At 46.2% G+C, this 17,301-nt stretch overlaps 6 protein-coding genes across 6 annotated transcripts; 5 read left to right on the top strand and 1 right to left on the bottom strand.

The window, feature by feature from the left end:
• Positions 1-1,516: 1,516 nt before the first annotated feature.
• N7478_003590 (alpha/beta fold hydrolase) lies at positions 1,517-2,461 on the top strand (the record flags this gene model as incomplete). Its single annotated transcript, XM_056919804.1, has 1 exon — positions 1,517-2,461. The coding sequence occupies one exon, from the start codon at positions 1,517-1,519 to the stop codon at positions 2,459-2,461; it is 945 nt and encodes a 314-aa protein (XP_056782962.1).
• A 2,307-nt stretch (positions 2,462-4,768) lies between these two features.
• Positions 4,769-6,714, top strand: N7478_003591 (siderochrome-iron transporter; the record flags this gene model as incomplete). Its single annotated transcript, XM_056919805.1, has 3 exons — positions 4,769-5,040; positions 5,110-5,723; positions 5,780-6,714. The coding sequence occupies 3 exons, from the start codon at positions 4,769-4,771 to the stop codon at positions 6,712-6,714; spliced, it is 1,821 nt and encodes a 606-aa protein (XP_056782963.1).
• Positions 6,715-7,772: 1,058 nt separating this feature from the next.
• N7478_003592 (uncharacterized protein) lies at positions 7,773-9,944 on the top strand (the record flags this gene model as incomplete). Its single annotated transcript, XM_056919806.1, has 2 exons — positions 7,773-9,623; positions 9,681-9,944. The coding sequence occupies 2 exons, from the start codon at positions 7,773-7,775 to the stop codon at positions 9,942-9,944; spliced, it is 2,115 nt and encodes a 704-aa protein (XP_056782964.1).
• Positions 9,945-10,387: 443 nt separating this feature from the next.
• N7478_003593 (uncharacterized protein) lies at positions 10,388-12,751 on the top strand (the record flags this gene model as incomplete). The annotated part of the gene is made up of 2 exons (XM_056919807.1): positions 10,388-10,539; positions 10,597-12,751. The coding sequence occupies 2 exons, from the start codon at positions 10,388-10,390 to the stop codon at positions 12,749-12,751; spliced, it is 2,307 nt and encodes a 768-aa protein (XP_056782965.1).
• A 300-nt stretch (positions 12,752-13,051) lies between these two features.
• N7478_003594 (YoaK family protein) lies at positions 13,052-13,919 on the bottom strand (the record flags this gene model as incomplete). Its single annotated transcript, XM_056919808.1, has 2 exons — positions 13,052-13,647; positions 13,706-13,919. The coding sequence occupies 2 exons, from the start codon at positions 13,917-13,919 to the stop codon at positions 13,052-13,054; spliced, it is 810 nt and encodes a 269-aa protein (XP_056782966.1).
• A 1,783-nt stretch (positions 13,920-15,702) lies between these two features.
• On the top strand, positions 15,703-17,273 carry N7478_003595 (uncharacterized protein; the record flags this gene model as incomplete). The annotated part of the gene is made up of 2 exons (XM_056919809.1): positions 15,703-16,845; positions 16,920-17,273. The coding sequence occupies 2 exons, from the start codon at positions 15,703-15,705 to the stop codon at positions 17,271-17,273; spliced, it is 1,497 nt and encodes a 498-aa protein (XP_056782967.1).
• Positions 17,274-17,301: the final 28 nt, after the last annotated feature.

Raw genomic sequence — 17,301 nt, forward strand, 5'->3', positions numbered from 1 at the left:
ATAAAATGGCTGAATTATCATTCATTCGTCAGTTTCTTCTTGGCTAAACGACATTATAGATGGGGCGGAAAGAAGGATGCTTGAATCATACTAGAATCTCCTGGAAGATGACAGAAGTATATATGAGGTCATCACTGTAAGAATTTCTGGATATCATGCGACACATAGTTTGTATTGCACTGTTATATAGGTTAAGGCCATGATGGAAGATCCGGTCGTCATGATTAACCTTTCCCACAAATACACAGGACATGGCAAAAATGGCTTTCTCAAGCATTCGAGTCTTTCGAGGAAGAGCCTCAATCCCAGTGACTAAAAATTGCCATGGATCAAGATAAGATGTTGGGGTCTCAGTAGGGAATGAAATATGTATGAAAGATGCAAAGAGCTGAGCACGCGTGGCCACCCCGGGGTGAACTTCAACTATAAGATCGTCCGACCGTGGCGGTCGTTTTAAAACGGGACCCCCAATGAACTGGTGGCTTCCCACATATCCAAAGCATTTGTCTTTGCGTTTGATACATCGCTCACATTCGGGTTTTTTCTCGTCGCACTTGAATTATTATCAGCGATATCCCGGGGGCGGAGGGAATTGAGATGCACAGACCTTAACCTTGCGCTTTTTACAGTTCCAGCAGCCCTTTGATGTCCACGGTCTGCCCCCCATACTTGATCAGCAACGATTCGCTCATAGAATTTGCGGCTGGTGATTCAAATGGAGTCGAAGGATCTTCAGGTCGATATGCTAGGGGATAGAGTGGCGTAATGATCTGGCAATAAGTTTTTGGCCCCCAACCTAACCTCATACGCTCCTAATATAGGATAATACTAATATGAAACCCCCCCTTCAGCTAATGCGACCCCCTTAATCCCCAATAGGATAAGTTTATCTTGTTTGCACTTTCCACTAAAGTTTCTGCCACTTTTCTACTGGATATGTAAATCTCTCACCACTTTTCTTCCTTCCTCTACCCCTTTCAGACAATATGAATATCGTTCCAAAGTACCTATCTTGTCTTCGATTGAATTTACTACATCTATATTGTCTCTGCTCTTAATTAAAGTCTGGATATAGGTGGAGAAAGGACGATATCTCTATTAGAAAGGTAGGGAGTGGAAGGCGGTAGGAGGAACTTTATAAACAAGACAAACTTTACCTATTGGGAATGAAAGGGGGTCGCATTAGCTGAAGGGTCGCATTAGCACTACCCTTAATCAAATACTGCCCGAAATAGTAAAATACTGCGGCGATTGTAGCTCTACCTATTGCCAGGTTCCCCAACGTGGTATCTACACATGTGCAGCTTCATATAACAAGGTGGGGTTGCCAAAATACCCGAAGCAGCCAATCAAGGCAAGCCCCCACTATATGACGGCTCAGCCTTCATGGTTAGCTCAGTGCTGAAGCTACCGCTGGTTACCGTCAGCAGTCTTACTTCGCTATAAATTGAACATTTTCCCTCTTCTTTATTTCTGAGACTCATCATCTCAAAATTCTAAAAATATTCCAAGCAACATGTCTTTCATCACTTTGGACACGAAACCTACAGCGCAGATCTGCTATAACTTCTATGAAGCTACCCCACAAGCGCAATTGCTGGTGGTATGCCTAAACGGGCTGGGTCTCCCACAAGAGTTTTGGGTTCCTGCAATTACTAAGTTCAAGGAACTTCGTCAAGGAGCCACATTACCTGCCATCCTGACCTATGATCGCTTTGGTCAAGGCCAAACAGTTGATCGAGATCCTCATGATGCAAATTCTCCAGATCCTACCCACGGCCATGACGCTACTGTTGTCATACAAGATCTGCGCCAGCTCATTGTCCAAATTGCCAAAGATAAACTGGGAATATCAGACGTAGACACTCTACCTATTGTCTTCATGGCAAACTCCATCGGATGCGCGGTGGCTCGTCTCTACGCACAAGAATACTCGGGCACTGTCACGGGTCTTCTATTGTTAGATAGCATGCTGGCCAACACCGACTTCGTTTCAGTTTTCCCCGATCCGGATGACGAAAACTTCGACCCTAGTACACTCCCTCCTGGCGTTTCTGTAGAGGGCTTGCGCGGCACCCGGATGGGAACACAGAAGATATTTCATCCTGATGTTGGGAATAAGGAAGGCTTCAGCCGCAGAAACTTCCGTACTCTTCTACCTGCAAGTGATGGTCCTGTTCTCAAAGGACCTGGTGACAGGGGACCCTTTCTGACAGTTGTTGGTCATGATTTTGATACATTTGCGGCAGAGTCAGCCAAGATGGGCCCCCCAGAAGCTATCACCAATGCTTACCTCAACCCTTACTGGCATAAATACAATGAAGACTTAGCCAAGATAACTGAGGCGGCAAGAAGCAAGGGCCCACTATTTTCCCCTCATTCCGGCCACTTTGTTCAGCGGGACAACCCGGACTTTGTTGCCCAGGAACTGAACGAGTTGATCTCAAAGATTTTGGGGTAGGGTTTGCTAGTGAACGAAAAATGGAAATATTTATTGACATATCTCTAATTATCGAGTCCCAATAATGAGACTGATATCCCACTTTAAGTTTACTTCAGTTCCAGTAATCTACATTAATAGTATATTTAAGGTAGTGCTAAACCCTACCTATATGGATGCACTGGAGGTGCAATATCCACATGGAAATGAATTGACAATGTGGAGCTCTTATTTGGATTTACGATGTTGGAACCGTTGGCACTTGGCAATAGGTAGGTAGTGCTGACCTACAGGAATATGCACGTTGGAAAATATGATTCCTCGTAAATATCAGTACTTTCATACAGCTCATTCTAGGACCTCAAGGGCTTGAAAATCTCGCACAAAGATTGTGCATAATCGGGGCTTGTTTACCCATTGTCTGCCATTTGTTGACATACAAGAAATAACTCGCTTCGAATATTGCTATCTTATGATCTGACTTTGTCCTTGCCGCTGCGATCTTGAGACTTCGTGCTGTAGGCATTTTTGAATGAGTCCAAACCGAAGATAATGCGAGTTGCATACAAGCACTTTCCATCGTTATCGTTCTGCCAGAACGGTCTTGTGGCCCTATGAAGAAGACATATACAGCTATTTTGACTAGATTCTCGCAATTTCCCCCAATAATACGAAAATGTCTACCTGAAGAGATAGGAAAATGAGTGATTTTCTGTCTCAGCCGTTCACTGTGAAGGACCGCTAAACCTTGGAAGGGGCGGCAGCTCAAGTTTCCCATGAGGCGGTTATGCTAATACTAATAGAATATCCCAAGGTTAAGGACCAATACCACACCATTGCCTGTTCAAATAAGTGGTATGCCAACGATTGACAGAAACGAAAAGCTAAATATTGAACAATGATGGTCAGCTGTTACTACCTATAAAATATAGAAACCCTCGACCCCAAATAGGCCTTACCGAAGTCTATATAAGATAAGCTGCGATTAGGGGGAACCCAGGCAGACTAGTACGGTTATAACTATCCAGTAACAATAGTGATGGACAGCCTTGTACAAGCAGCATTACAATGGGATAACACCTAGCTGCCTCTCTGGGATTATTGAGTTTGTATGTCTGTACGTACAGTAAGTGCACGAGTCATGGAAAGCTGCCGTAAGATCCGACCTAGAACTTTGCCCGACGTCCCTCGCCACTTACCTTTCGTTTTGACCCCCATGAAGTGGCAGCCTTGAAAGTATTTTAACTCGTCTGACTCGATGAAATCCTTCAGTCAGGGATCCATTGGTGGGAAAGTGTCACTAGGTTTCAATACAAAAAATGGCAGCATGGGCAAAATCCAGGTAAAATGGGGGATAATACAACATAAGCGTGGCATTAACCTCTACGCCTTTTTTTTAGTTTCCACAAGCCGAGGCGATTCTGGAAAATTTAATAACAATTGAGATAGTTGGACCAATCAACTTCTGGTTGTAGATCTGCCGTTCGCCACGTTTAGATTATCAGATTGAATTGATCAGATAAATTTAATTGGTAACAACGAGGCCGCGGATGCGAAAATTTCTTGGGTGGAATTATTCATGGTGCGCAATTCTTCCAAGAAATCCTTTAGGTCGTAACGGTTGGATCGTGTCGGAGAGCACTGGACCCGGCCCCCTCAAACTTTGTCTACGAATACCGTCCAATCAGATAAAATCTCGCAGGGATAATCAATCAGATAACCTTGTATGGAAGTTGTAACCACGGGAGCGACCGACGAGTTCATCATGAACCTGGAGCTGAATAGGGGTGTCTATGTAGGAGACAGTATTGGCATGTAGATTAGAACATGACTCGATAATATTAAAATGATAGATGCAGCAGACAATACATCTCTAGTCTCTACAAAGCGATTTCTGTGATAGGAAGGTCTAGTGTTGAGCAACTCTTACTTTGATCGCGTTGCCCGAGATCGGCGGGCCAAAATCTTAGAGAAAATCTCGGAGACGCCGATGATTGGTAGCTAGAGACGGGTCTCACGACTCGAGAAAGACAATTTTTTAATTATCTGATCCCGCCACACCAAGACGAGGCTGCAAACCATCTTGATTAAGCGAATTAAAATGCAAGATGTGGGTACCGCCCCAGAACCCGAGCTAAGCGCGTCCCTGGGGCGTTTTTTCTCATGCCTCAGACCCTTTTTCTGAGGTAGAAAAAGCTGATCTCTCCCTCCTTGCGTCTGTTGCTTGTTTGCTTGGTTATTGCTTGATTTTACCTCGGTTTTTCGCCTGTGTGCTCCCTCTGATCATCCTGAGCTACTGGAGGCGACGGGCTCCAGATAATCGTCGCCATGGGTGCAATTGATGCTGTTTTTGGCCGAAATGAAAATGGCCGTATGTCCAAACCATTTGTTCCTTCCGCTGAGGGAACAGAGAAGCAGGAGCCGTCTACGGATGTGACCCCAAATACTCCACCAGGAGAGGACTCCTTGGAGTGGCGCGATGAAAAAGAAATCCAAGAAAATCCCGATCAAGTGAATACATCCGTCCAGCTCGGTGTGCAGAAGGCAGAGGCTGCTGCCCTTGTATGGGACAAGAAAGCTCTCTATATGATTTATGCCTGGTGAGCTACGATCAAATGGGCAAAGTTGTTATCATGCATCCGCGCTAATCCGAGACCGCTTTTGTTTAGCATTTGGCTTTGTTATTTCTCACTGGCCTTCAACCAGGCAATGCTATCGAATTTGGCGCTGATCATAGAAGGTACCTTTAGCACGGCCCCTCAGGTAACCACGGCCTATATTACTTCGACCATCGTCGGTGGTGTGTTGAAGTTGCCGCTGGGTAAGACCCTGAACTTGTGGGGTCGTGGCGAAGCTCTGCTTTTCTCCCTTTCGGTTTACGTGGTTGGTATGATCATTCTTGCTGCGTGCAAGGGACCAAGTGCCTTCGCAGCCGGATACACCTTGTATTGGATTGGATATTACTTTATCTATCTCATCTTGGAGGTCTTCATCGCTGATATCTCTGGGCTGCGCAACAGAGCCTTTGCCTTTGCCTTCTCCACTACTCCCTTCATTTGCACGGCCTTTACCGGGCCATTGGCAGCTACCGCATTCAAGAATGGACCTGGGTGGCGCTGGGCATTCGGCTCCTTCGCTATCATTCAACCCTTTGTCTTCACTCCCCTGGTCATTATTTTCAAGTACTATGAGAAGAAAGCCCAGAGATTGGGCGTCTACCGGAAGCAACCCAGTGGCCGGACCACGATGCAGTCTATCATTTATTACCTCCACGAATTTGACGGTACGTGGATGTATATAATTATTTTACCAGTTTGAGAAGCTAATTTTCAATTTTAGTCATCGGAGCGTGTATCATCATGGCTGCATTCCTTTTATTCTTACTTCCATTCAGTCTAACAAGTAATGGCGTCACAGGATATTCTAGCGCTAAATTCATTGCTATGGTCGTCGTTGGTGTTCTTCTTTTCCCAGCCTTTGCTGTCTGGGAGAAATGGTTCACTCGAAAGCACTTCATTAACTGGGATGTCTTCAAGAATCGCACTGTTTTTGGTGCCTGTATGTTGTCTCTGATCCTTTTTTTCAACTTTGATCTCTGGGACACCTATCTTCAAGGATTCATAATTGTGGTATACGATATTGGCTTGACCAAGACCGGGTATATTCTGCAAGTTTACAACGTCGGTTCCTGCTTCTGGTCTGTTGTCATGGGCTTGTATATCTACAAGACTAAGCATTTTAAGTGGGCCTGCCTGTGCTTTGGCGTGCCTCTTATGATGCTGGGCTCTGGACTCATGATTCACTTCCGTGGCTCCGAATATGCGATTGGTTACATTATCATGTGCCAAATCTTTATCGCTTTTGCTGGCGGTACTTTGGTGATCGGTAACGACATGGCTGCCATGGCAGGCGCTGACCGTGAAAGTGTCCCCATGACCCTCACCCTGATCAGTCTGTTCAATAACGTGGGCAGCGCCATTGGATATGCAGTCTGTGCTGCCATTTATAACAACACATTTTTGACGGCCCTTCGCCAGCGTCTACCTGCAGACCAACAATCCAATGCCGAGATGTTGATGACTTATGGCATGGAAACACAAATCACGTACCCGGTTGGGTCCCCAGTTCGCGAGGCTTGTGCTTATGCCTGGGGCTATTCCCAGAAGTACAACTGCATTGCCTCCACGTGTCTTATGATTTTGGCATTTCCTGCCATTCTGCTGTGGAAGAACTATAATGTTGACAAGAAGCAAGTCAAAGGCACTGTCTTCTAGGTCAATCCTATTCTTCTCCAAAAGATGCGTTAGGCTATTTGTACATCATGATATTGACCAACTGTGTCCATTTTTGTTTATATTCCATGACTGAAAATAGGTGCCAACGAGCGCACTACCACTGTATGATCGTTAAATAATTAATTTCCATGACCTTGTATCACCAATACAAAAAATATCACCTCGAACTTTAAGTTTATTGCAAGATAAAAAAGAACGTTGTTTAAGGATATTAACCAAGTCCAAGAGGCACCTTCTTTCAACTTGAGAGCAGTCGTGTTTTTTATGCGTGGTTTACGTCGGTGTATGGGACTTGAATCACTTCAATTTGGCCAGGAAGTTTCAAATTTTGGAAAAGGCTTTGAGGACTATGCTTGCTCTAAGATAGCTTACTTTTTACTGTATAAGCCTTATAGACCATCCATGAGACTATGTAGGTCTTCTGCACATTGATGCATTTCAAGTTGTGCCTGAGGCACTATAACCTAAATCCTCCATAACTTAGCTTAAGCTTCATCATCATCGCCTTAGTCTTTCCCTAATATATTCCTTCATTTTCTCGAGAACGCATAAGTATGATCTTCCTTGGGAAGCATTCATGAAGATCTCTTTAGCAACAGGAGCTCATCTATCTTCGAATGAACCCGTCCCAAATATGCAGGATGCAGGATGCATGCTGCACCGCTAAGCCACTTTCGATTGCTTCTCTCTCATCCGTCCCGGAATCGAGCCACTTTTACGCGGTATACGGGGCACCCCTGTCTAGACCATGACGTGTCGTATGTAGCGAACGAATCAAATGATATCTGTCTCCGCACCGGGGGCACACTGGGGGCCGATTGTCAACTCTCGGCGGCTTCAATCACAATTCCCCCTGTGGATGGTGACTGCCTGCGGCTGAGCGGGACGCCCTTCACAGTGATATAATAGCAATCGAGTTTTAAGAATGAAATTTTCGCCAAAAATTTATTTTTTTCATCCTTAAAACCAGGGACCCCCGCACTCCGCACTACTACAGCACAGTTCAATCGCTTGAGCTTGCTGCAGGACCCCTAAAGATGATACCGTCGCATGGCGACTTCACGGTCGGCTGGGTCACTGCTACCAGAAAGGAATACACTGCAGCTCGACAGGTCCTCGACGAAGAATACGAGACGACGAACTTCGTGCTTCCTAGAACCGACCGCAATACCTATACCTACGGTCGCATCGGGAAACACTACGTTCTGATTACATGCCTCCAGAATGCACAACAAGGAATCCAGTCTACCGCCGATGCAGCAGATGATATGAAAAGCAGTTTCCCCATGGTACGCGTGCTGCTTATTGTGGGGATTGCCAATGGACTACCGACAGTAACCAACGATGTTCGCCTGGGCGATGTTGTGGTGGGGACCGAGATCATTCGTTACAAAGTGGCGGATGCGACCGGGGACACATTTGAGTATACCAGCCATCTTGAGCCAGCTGGTCGAGCTCTGTTTACCGGGACACAAGGATTAGCCGTGCAGCTAGACGAAGGATTGGATTTACATCAACTACTCGAAGAGACATTTGTCAAAACCCAGAAAATTAAGGATGATTATCAGCAGCCCCATAGTCACCGCGACCAGCTGTTAAAGGCGGACTACGGACATGCCTTATCTTGCGAATGCCTTTCTTCGAGCCCGCTCGACGAAAATACAATCATCGTCCGACCCGATCGACCTGCATATGATCGAATCAAGGTCCACAATGGCAAAATCGGCTCCACCGACGAACCTTTGAACGATTCGACGATAAGGGACCAAGTTGCGAAGGACTTGGGTATTTTGTGCTCGAAGCAAGGACCGGCCAGTTCGATAAACATGTTCCCTTGTCTACATGTTCGAGGAATTTGCGATTATTCGGACTCACATGATTATGAGGTCTGGAATGGTTATGCTGCAGCTGCAGCTTCGGTCTATACAAAGAAGCTCTTGCAAACAATGGCAGCTGAAGAAGTCTGGCGAATGGGCATCTCAATCGACACGAAGAACCTGAAAAAGTTTATAGAGTATCTCACATACGAAGTGAACCAGGCCACGAATATTTCTGCCCGACTCGCAGAGCAGGAAACAAAATTCATGACTACCGCCCGTGCATTACGCGGAGTCAAAACCGGAGTTGAACTTCTAGTTCAACTAGCACAAGAGACGATGAGTGGTGGTCAACGACAATCTAGTGATCTGCAAGCAATGAGAGACCGTTGGGATGGCATCGCAGCCAGTCAAGCAGAGCTCAAAACGGCGCTTATTACTCTTGGTGCGCATATCAAATATCTTCAAAAATCTGGTTCATCTAAAGATACCCGCTCGGAATGTGACAAATTGAATATACGCGTCCAAACGAGCACGACTGCGCTTCAGGATCTCAGTACTCTCATAAAGCCAGTGTTAATGAGCTTGATTCAAATTCGTGAACAGGAGGACATGACGTTGAGTGATGTGGCATCCATTTCCCCCTCGGAAGGGACCAGAAAGACCAGCAAGCTCGGCGAATTAAGCACCAAAGCATTTACGAAGACAGAGCGTCATGTCTCGAGACAATCTATCAGTGACATAGCGGGATCAAAGGACGGTGATGATTTACCGGTGTCCCCAGATCTCCAGGGTCAGAACTGGCCGTCTAAGTTCTCGAATGTCTTTCGAAAAGAAGACAAGTATAAACAATACAATGGCCCATCTATCGAGTCATCGGCCTCTGAGAACGAAAAATCGAAAAGCATTGGGATGAGCTGGAGATCTTCTATACAGGCAATGAAGGGTAATAAGTCACGATTGGATATATCGTTTGCTCAGGAGAAGACGTCCCCTGGGACGAAGAAGCCGTCACAAGATGTCACACCAAAGAACATTACCCCAAGGCCCGATAGCCCACAAGAGCTACCAGTAAGTCTAAACCAAAGTTGGCATATAAAAGAATGATTGTGGCTAACCTGTCTCAAGGGTCGTACCAGCTTCGAAGAGTCATCAACTCCGACTCAGGCAAGATCGCCAGCACCCCTTCCTACCCGACCACCACTCGTTAGCCCAAGCTCTTCCACAAACTTTACATTCCCCTCCCTAGAAAATCTTGGAAAGCTTGGAAGCGACGGTGACATATCAGAGCTGGACTTTGATCCCCGGAAAGAAGTGCTCAAGAGTTTTGATGACCGGGCGGGCTCTCGTGCTTCATCCCCAAAGCCCACGTTAAGAGATAGATCCCAGTAGGCACTTGGCCTCTGCCATCGCTAGCTTTGGTTTGAATGGATAACTTACAGCAACCTTAATATGATAAAAAAGAGTTATTCTGTTTTGCAAAATCTCACCAGTGCACATGATAAAAGTCTAAATCAAACATGAGGCAATCATTAGCCCAGCATCCATGAAAGAACGCGGGGCACCGTATACTCCAAGTCACCTGATGAGGCTGAGGCTGACAGAAAGTATTTATTAAGACATTTAAAGCTTGTCTGCCCAAAGACATTCTTTTCAATCTTTCGTCCTTTCACTCTTTCACTGTCTGGCTTGTCAGTAAATGTGCCCCAGAGGCACCCAAGTACTGACAGTAGCGAAAATATACGACAACAGAAGTTCATATTATCTCCAATATATCACGTTTTATCCGGCAAACTTGAATCAGATACTGAAAGATAAGAACAAGTGATTCCAAAATGGATCAAGTTAAAACATCAGAGTCAATTTCTACGATCCCCTACCCACGCGATCCGGACTTATTCGACGCTGGAAATTGGATTCAAACAATCTACGAAAAATGCTCTTCGCGGCCAGCTAGTGCCATACTATTTGGTGATAGTGGTATCGGGTAAGCTGAAATCAATGCGATAAACGCAACATGAATCAAATATCTAACTTGATATAGAAAAACATCTCTTGCCATCGAATACACTCATCGCGTTCGCGAGACATTCCCAAAAAGATCGGTAATCTGGCTCCACGCAGGTAACGCTGCTCGCTTTGAGGAAAGTTGTTCTAGGACTGTCAGTCTCCTGGGGATTACCGATGACAATAATCCTACCGGTAACAAGTTCATCCAGCTTTGTAGCTGGCTCCAAGATGCGGGGAGAGAGGAATGGGTTCTCGTATTGGACGGAGCAGACGATGTCCATATTTTCAACAACACAAGCCTCTTAGGCCACTCTTCTGCAATCAATTATCTTCAAGGCTGCACTAACGGATCAATCGTCGTTACTACTACTTCCAAAGAGGTCGCGTTGGCATTTGTTCAGCCTGGGGATGTTATTCACGTTACTAATTCCCCAGAGACCAATGACTTTATGATGCTGGAAATGCTGAAAAGAAAGATGACCCGAGAACTTGATGACAGAGAACTCCACACAGTCATAGGTACTATGGATTCCTTGCCTCTCTCGATTATCCAGGCGGCTGCTTACCTTAACTATCGTGGAGCGGCTTACTCTCTGGAACAGTATTCGGAATGCCGTGCTTGTGACCTCGGTATGCTGGAACTCGATACGCGGGACACGAATGGAGATTATAAACATCGGGGTTCAACATTTGTGCCATGGCAATTATCCTTCGACTATATGTTTCAAACTAGACCGTCTGCAGCAGATCTTCTTTGTTTGGCAAGTTTCTTCGATAAACAAGCAATTCCAGAGTACATGCTACGAAGCCAATCTTCGGTTAAAGAAACCGAAAATGCTTTCGCGACAGATGAGAATTCAGACACATCGTCCTTTACCATTGTCGATGGATTTGAAGATGATCTCCAGATGCTGAAAGACCTCTGCTTAATCACAGCCGACTCAACAGGCAAGACGCTGGAAATGCACAGCCTCGTTCAATTTGCAACACAAGAATGGCTCAAGACAAATGGGCACTTCGAAAGATGGCAAAATGTGTTCCTTGCCAGGATCTCTGCACAGTTCCCGCCTCCCCAGCCTGAGAATTGGGAGAAATGCCAGTCACTCTTCCCACACATTTATGCCGCATTACGTAGATGTCCTTCAGAAGACTCATATACAATGACAGAAGAATGGATTCAACTCGGGCAGAATGCAACACTATTTATCTCCCAGACGGATGGGGTATGTGCCGCACCAAACATCGTACAGCTTTCGAAGGACATGCAGAGAGCTGCAAGAAATCGAGAGGATATGTCATACGTCTTGCTCAAAATGAAAGATCATATGGGAGAAATTTGCGCATCTATTGGCTTCTGGCAAGAAGCAGAGTTGCTCAGCAGTGAAGGGTTGCACCAGAGCAAAGACTTCCTTGGACAGGAGCACCCGGAGACACTGCGTCGAGAAACAAACTTAACCAAGTTGTACATACAACAAGGCCGATACCAAGATGCAGAAACGGGCTACAGAAAGCTTTCAGCAATAATGAAGAGAGTGTATGGCTCCGAGGATCCAGAAACACTTATTCATCTGAGTAATTTGTCCATGACGCTATCAATGCAGGAGAAATGGCGTGAAGCAGAAACGCCTCTTCGGCAAGCTGTTGATGGGAGTATCCTTGTTCTCGGCGAAGCAAATCCAGTCACACTGGAACGAATGAAAAGTTTAGTGAAAGTTTACCTTGCGCGGGGGAAAACTCGAGAAATGGAGGCAGAATCGTTGCAAAGTCACGTTGTTGATATTTCGAGAGCTGTCTCCGGGGCTGAGCACCCAAGTACGGTGGATAGTATGAATAGCCTCATAGATATGCATATTCGGTCGAAACGATGGCCGGAGGCTGAGGCGCTTCAGTTACATGTGCTCGAGGCACAGAAAAAGATACTTGGTCAGGCCCATCCTAGCACTTTGGCTAGTATGGAGAACTTGGTTTTTCTTTGTCTTGAGCAAGAGCAGTTGCATGATGCCGAGTTTGTGCAGCAGTCGATCATACGTATCTCTGTGGTAAAGCTGGGTCTAGATCATTATTTGACGCGACAGGCTATGAGCTCGTTAAGGAGTATACGAATGAAGATAGCATCGTCTCAGGTACCTGAAAACTGGGATGATCCATCGGATAGTTGTGATGAGCCCGTGAACTGGGATATGGTATAGAGAGATTGGGAGCAGGCGTTATGCTAGCACGATGGTAGATTTGTAGGATCATTTAACTTTCCACGTTGCTTCAAATTGACCTAAAAACAGCAACACAGATTCAAGTTGGGAGAAATGAGCGTCAAAAGCAAGAAAATTGAATTAATATTTTAAGCATCGGTAAATAAATAAATGTCTAACGTCTAGCAACAGGTTATGTAATATTCTAAGTATATGCGATAATTAGCTATGTGCCCTTGAGGCCAGCAACAAGGCTTTGCGCAAGCGCGCAAAGAAGAGTACAGCGTGGGAATAGATAGATCATTTAGCCTTCCAGACCAACCATCCAAGGGCAGCAATGAACTTCAATCCTGCCGTTAACCACAGTGCAGACTCCATACCACCACTGCTACGACTCAACCAGCCACCCACAATGGCACCCACGAGCAAAAACACCACACCTCCAATGCGGCGATTACGCTTCACATTGGCAGTGGGCTTGCCGACCAGCTTCGGATCAGAAGCGATATCGAAGTACACACTTGTCAGAACCACAGTGGGGATCTCATTGTATCCAAGTGCTCGACTGCAGGTCATACCACCGGCAGATTGGAAGGCTAACAGGCCAATAGGGATGAGCTCCAAAAACAGCGGGCCACCATCCAGGCTCTGATCACTGGTAGAATGGGGGATGAGATCGGCTTGAATGAGAGCGACGGCGATGATGATCAGGATGGTTTGCACGAGGAAGGAAATGAATAGGGTTCCGCGACGCAAGGAGCCGACCGTGCGCATGGAAATAGAGAAGATCATTGCGCCGATGAAGAATGAAGCGATCGAGACGAGGGACTTCAGCCAACCCCATGGTTTACTTGCGGGCTGATTTGAGGCACCGAGGCCAAGGAAAATGGTGTTACCTATTTGAAATTCAAATGTTAAAGACGGTCTGTCTAGTTATGGTGATATGAATCATACCCGTTTGCATTCCCAAGAAACAAGACCAGGCATTATAAGCACTGCTGTCGCAGAGACCTGTGAGGAAGCACAGAAGTAGACAGACAAGATCGGCGTGATTCACGCTCAATTCTTGTTTCCATCGTTGGGCGACTCCTAGCTGGTTGCGTTTTTCTGGAGGGGGAGGACTAGCCTCTAGGTCCGGTGTCGGGTTGATCTCCGCGGGTTTCTCCATTGTGTGTGTGTGTGTCTTCCGGGGCAATAGTGGAACAATAGTAATGATAATAAGACAGAATTGACCGGGCGGATTCACAGAAGAGAAGGGAAAGAACCCAATTTAACAGGAGGGGGGGGGGGGGGAAGAGGGAGAATAAGAGAGAGTCGGGGCCGGTTGTAGAGTCGGAGGAAGTGCGGTGGGAATGAAAATCGAGCGCATTCCGCGGCGAATCAGCCCGATTCCCGAGGCAGCGAGATTTTTATGTTTTTCACTTATCACGACATTGGTTCCTCCAGGTCTGACTTGCTCCACTGCTGCCGATAGGGCTGAGCCGTGCAATGTCTGGCTGGTGGAACTCCTCCTCTTTTCTTCTGTCCGAACAATTTCTGACTGTTTTCTCACCGTTTTCTCACTGTTTCCTACACATGTGAGTTGTTACGTGCTGTAGGCACGTCATCTCCAAGATCTCCAAGGACTTCCAAGAGCCCTTGGCAAAGGATCCCGCATCATGCAGTTTACCATCTGCTCCTCGTGCCGGCCCCTGTATCGGTCATTATGAGATAGTGGATTAGCGAGCTTGCGTTATTATTGGGCTTCTGGTGTATCCTCCCGTCAATGTTCAGTGAGATAGATGCGATTTTCGAACTTCGGTAAAAAGGAGTCGGTCTCATTCACGGTCGGGTAGATTGCCAAGGGGTTCCGAAACGACGATCAGGCTAGATGGCCTTGGTTTGCATATTGCAGACATTGGCAGTGCATGTATAGTTACACCCGTGGACCGGTGAACAGATAGAATCTCCCGCTTAAGTAGGCCAAGACCCAAAAGAAAGTGTCAGAGAGGGGAAAGATAAACAATTTGTCTCTGTAAGCTTAGATGGAAATTGATAATGGTCGCAGCCAAGTACTGCAAGTTCCATCTGGGCATCACATGTACTATAAGCAGATCTTAACCCCCACCCCTTATATGCAAGTAACCTAAGAGAACCTTCCAAGGCGTACAAAGTACCTACAACTAAATCGGACGAAGGGAAGTTCTTGGTCTTCTTGGTCTTGCAGAAAAAAAAAAAAAAAAGAAAGGTAGAGTTGACTTGTAATTAACTTATGTCTAGTACGACTGTAGCAACCCGGGGACCTTGTAACACTACGAGTACGTAGTGTTCCCAAGGTTTACTATCCGAGGTCCGGCGCAAGCTTGAAATAGATCTCGAGAAATATAATACTAGTAAGGGATTATATGAGAAATTATATAAGAAATGTCAATCTCCAGACGGGTCATTTTAAATTAAGATAGGCAGTATTTTTAGTTTAAATACTGATCATAGAATAACCCGTTCCTTGGAAATTGGCCATGACAGCAGGGACAAATTTCTATGACATGACCACGGTTTCCAAGAAATGTCGTGGATAAGGGTGGAGTCGCTCATTGGAGGCCCATAATTTTTCCGGAATAAGCCAGTCAAATATTAACAGTAGTTTAAAATACCCACAGCCAGGGATCAAGTTGAATTATGGTGGAGAGCTTCTTTTCTTTTCTCTCAACGGGATCCGCGAACGGACCCTAAATCCGGATGGTGATTTTTGGCTGCCCTGGCTCGCCATTTCATTGGAGAATATACAAAAGGATTCAAAAAAAAGGGGGGAAATGGGAAAAAATACCTCTTGAATTATCCTCTGCGTCCTTTCTCCTCTTTCTCTCTCTCTTCTTTCAACACCCCCATACATATCACCCCCTCATGGATAACCTTTCTTGGCCCTCTTGGCTTCCCGCTCCCTTCTAAGCTGTGTCCTGTCGATCGCCGTCATGAAATCCCCCACCTATCAAATCCATAAACCTCTATCGAGGATATTTGGGCTCAGCAAATTAAAATTGCTGTCGATATTTCTCATATTATCGACGATAATATTACTGACTTCTTACGCTTGGCATGATCTACGGGTCTTGACAGTGGGCGGGGAAGACCTAGCATCACCAGGATCAGACACAAACGAGCAATCAAACAAAACCAAAAACCCCAAAGACCCGGACTACTGGACCTGGAACACAATTACTCGCTTTCAAATATACAAATCCGCTTCGAAATCTACACCTCCACTCACCAAAACAAGCGACGACTTATGCCATGACTTCCCGACAGAATCCCTCTCCCGCGTCCAAATCGTCCTGAAGACAGGCATAACCGAAAGCTCGGAGCGCGTTGATGCGTCCATGAATGGGGTAACTCGATGTGTCACCAATCTTCTCGTTGTATCCGATCGTGCGACCGAGCTACACGGACACCGAGTCCACGATGTCCTTGCCGACCTGGCACCCTTCGCCGAACAGATAAACAGTACCGATTATAAGTTATATTTGGACATGCAGCGCGGTGATACGACCTTTGACGGAGCAAAAGGATGGATGCTGGATCGGTTTAAGTTCCTGCCTATGATCGAGCGCGCGAAGGCAGTGAATCCCACGGCAGAATGGTTCGTCTTCATAGAAACAGACACCTACTTCTTCTGGGATAACTTGTTCCGATTACTGGACCAGTTTGATCCCTCTGTTCCACTTTATTTTGGATCGCCATCGCCGGGTTTCGGGTTGGAAGATGGAAAGAGGGTATGGTTCGGATATGGAGGGTCGGGATTTGTGCTTTCGAAAGCAGCTGTGGACAAATTGACGGCGCGGAAGATTGGCTCGTACGGAGAATATCTCGACCCGTCTCTGAGTGAGCGTTACATGGAGGTGGTTGATCGCGACTGCTGTGGAGATTCCGTGCTTGGGTTTGCGCTGTATCAAAGCGGTGTGCGCTTATCGGGGATGTGGCCTATGTTTAATGCGCATCCCTTGCATGGCATTCCATTCGGTGGTGACCAGTGGTGTCAGCCTGTTATCAGTTTGCACAAGTCCCTTTTCTCTGACATGCTGGGATTGGCAAAGTGGGAGAGTCAACGGGATAAAACGGTACGTACTACTATATCATCTCGTGACAGAATCTATCTATGGTCAGGATTAGTGCTGATTGGATGTGTTGCCAGGACCCCGTTTTGTACTCGGACTTAAGCGACTATCTCCAATTAGGAGATCTGACGGAGAAAGAAGACTGGGATAATGGGGATTGGGGAGGCATTGAGCAACATGATACCCCGGCGCAGGAGTCGCTGGACGCCTGTCGTCAAGCCTGCCATGATGACGATTCATGCCTGTCTTATACCTGGGTTTCTGAAGGAAAGTGTATCTTTATGCACACTATCAGACTCGGTGGTAAAAAGATTATCTCGTCGAACAAGTTGACCGCTGGGTGGAACAATGCGGGAATTCTGAAATGGCGCGCAAGTCATCGGTGTGAAGCCCCGAAGTGGATGAAGCCAAGTATCACGAGAATATTTTGAAGCGTTTCGTTTATATCAATTTTGATAT

Source organism: Penicillium angulare (genome assembly GCF_028827245.1).
Source record: "Penicillium angulare strain IBT 27051 chromosome Unknown utg000003l_segment0_segment0, whole genome shotgun sequence".
In the NCBI taxonomy this organism is placed as follows: Eukaryota; Fungi; Ascomycota; class Eurotiomycetes; order Eurotiales; family Aspergillaceae; genus Penicillium; species Penicillium angulare.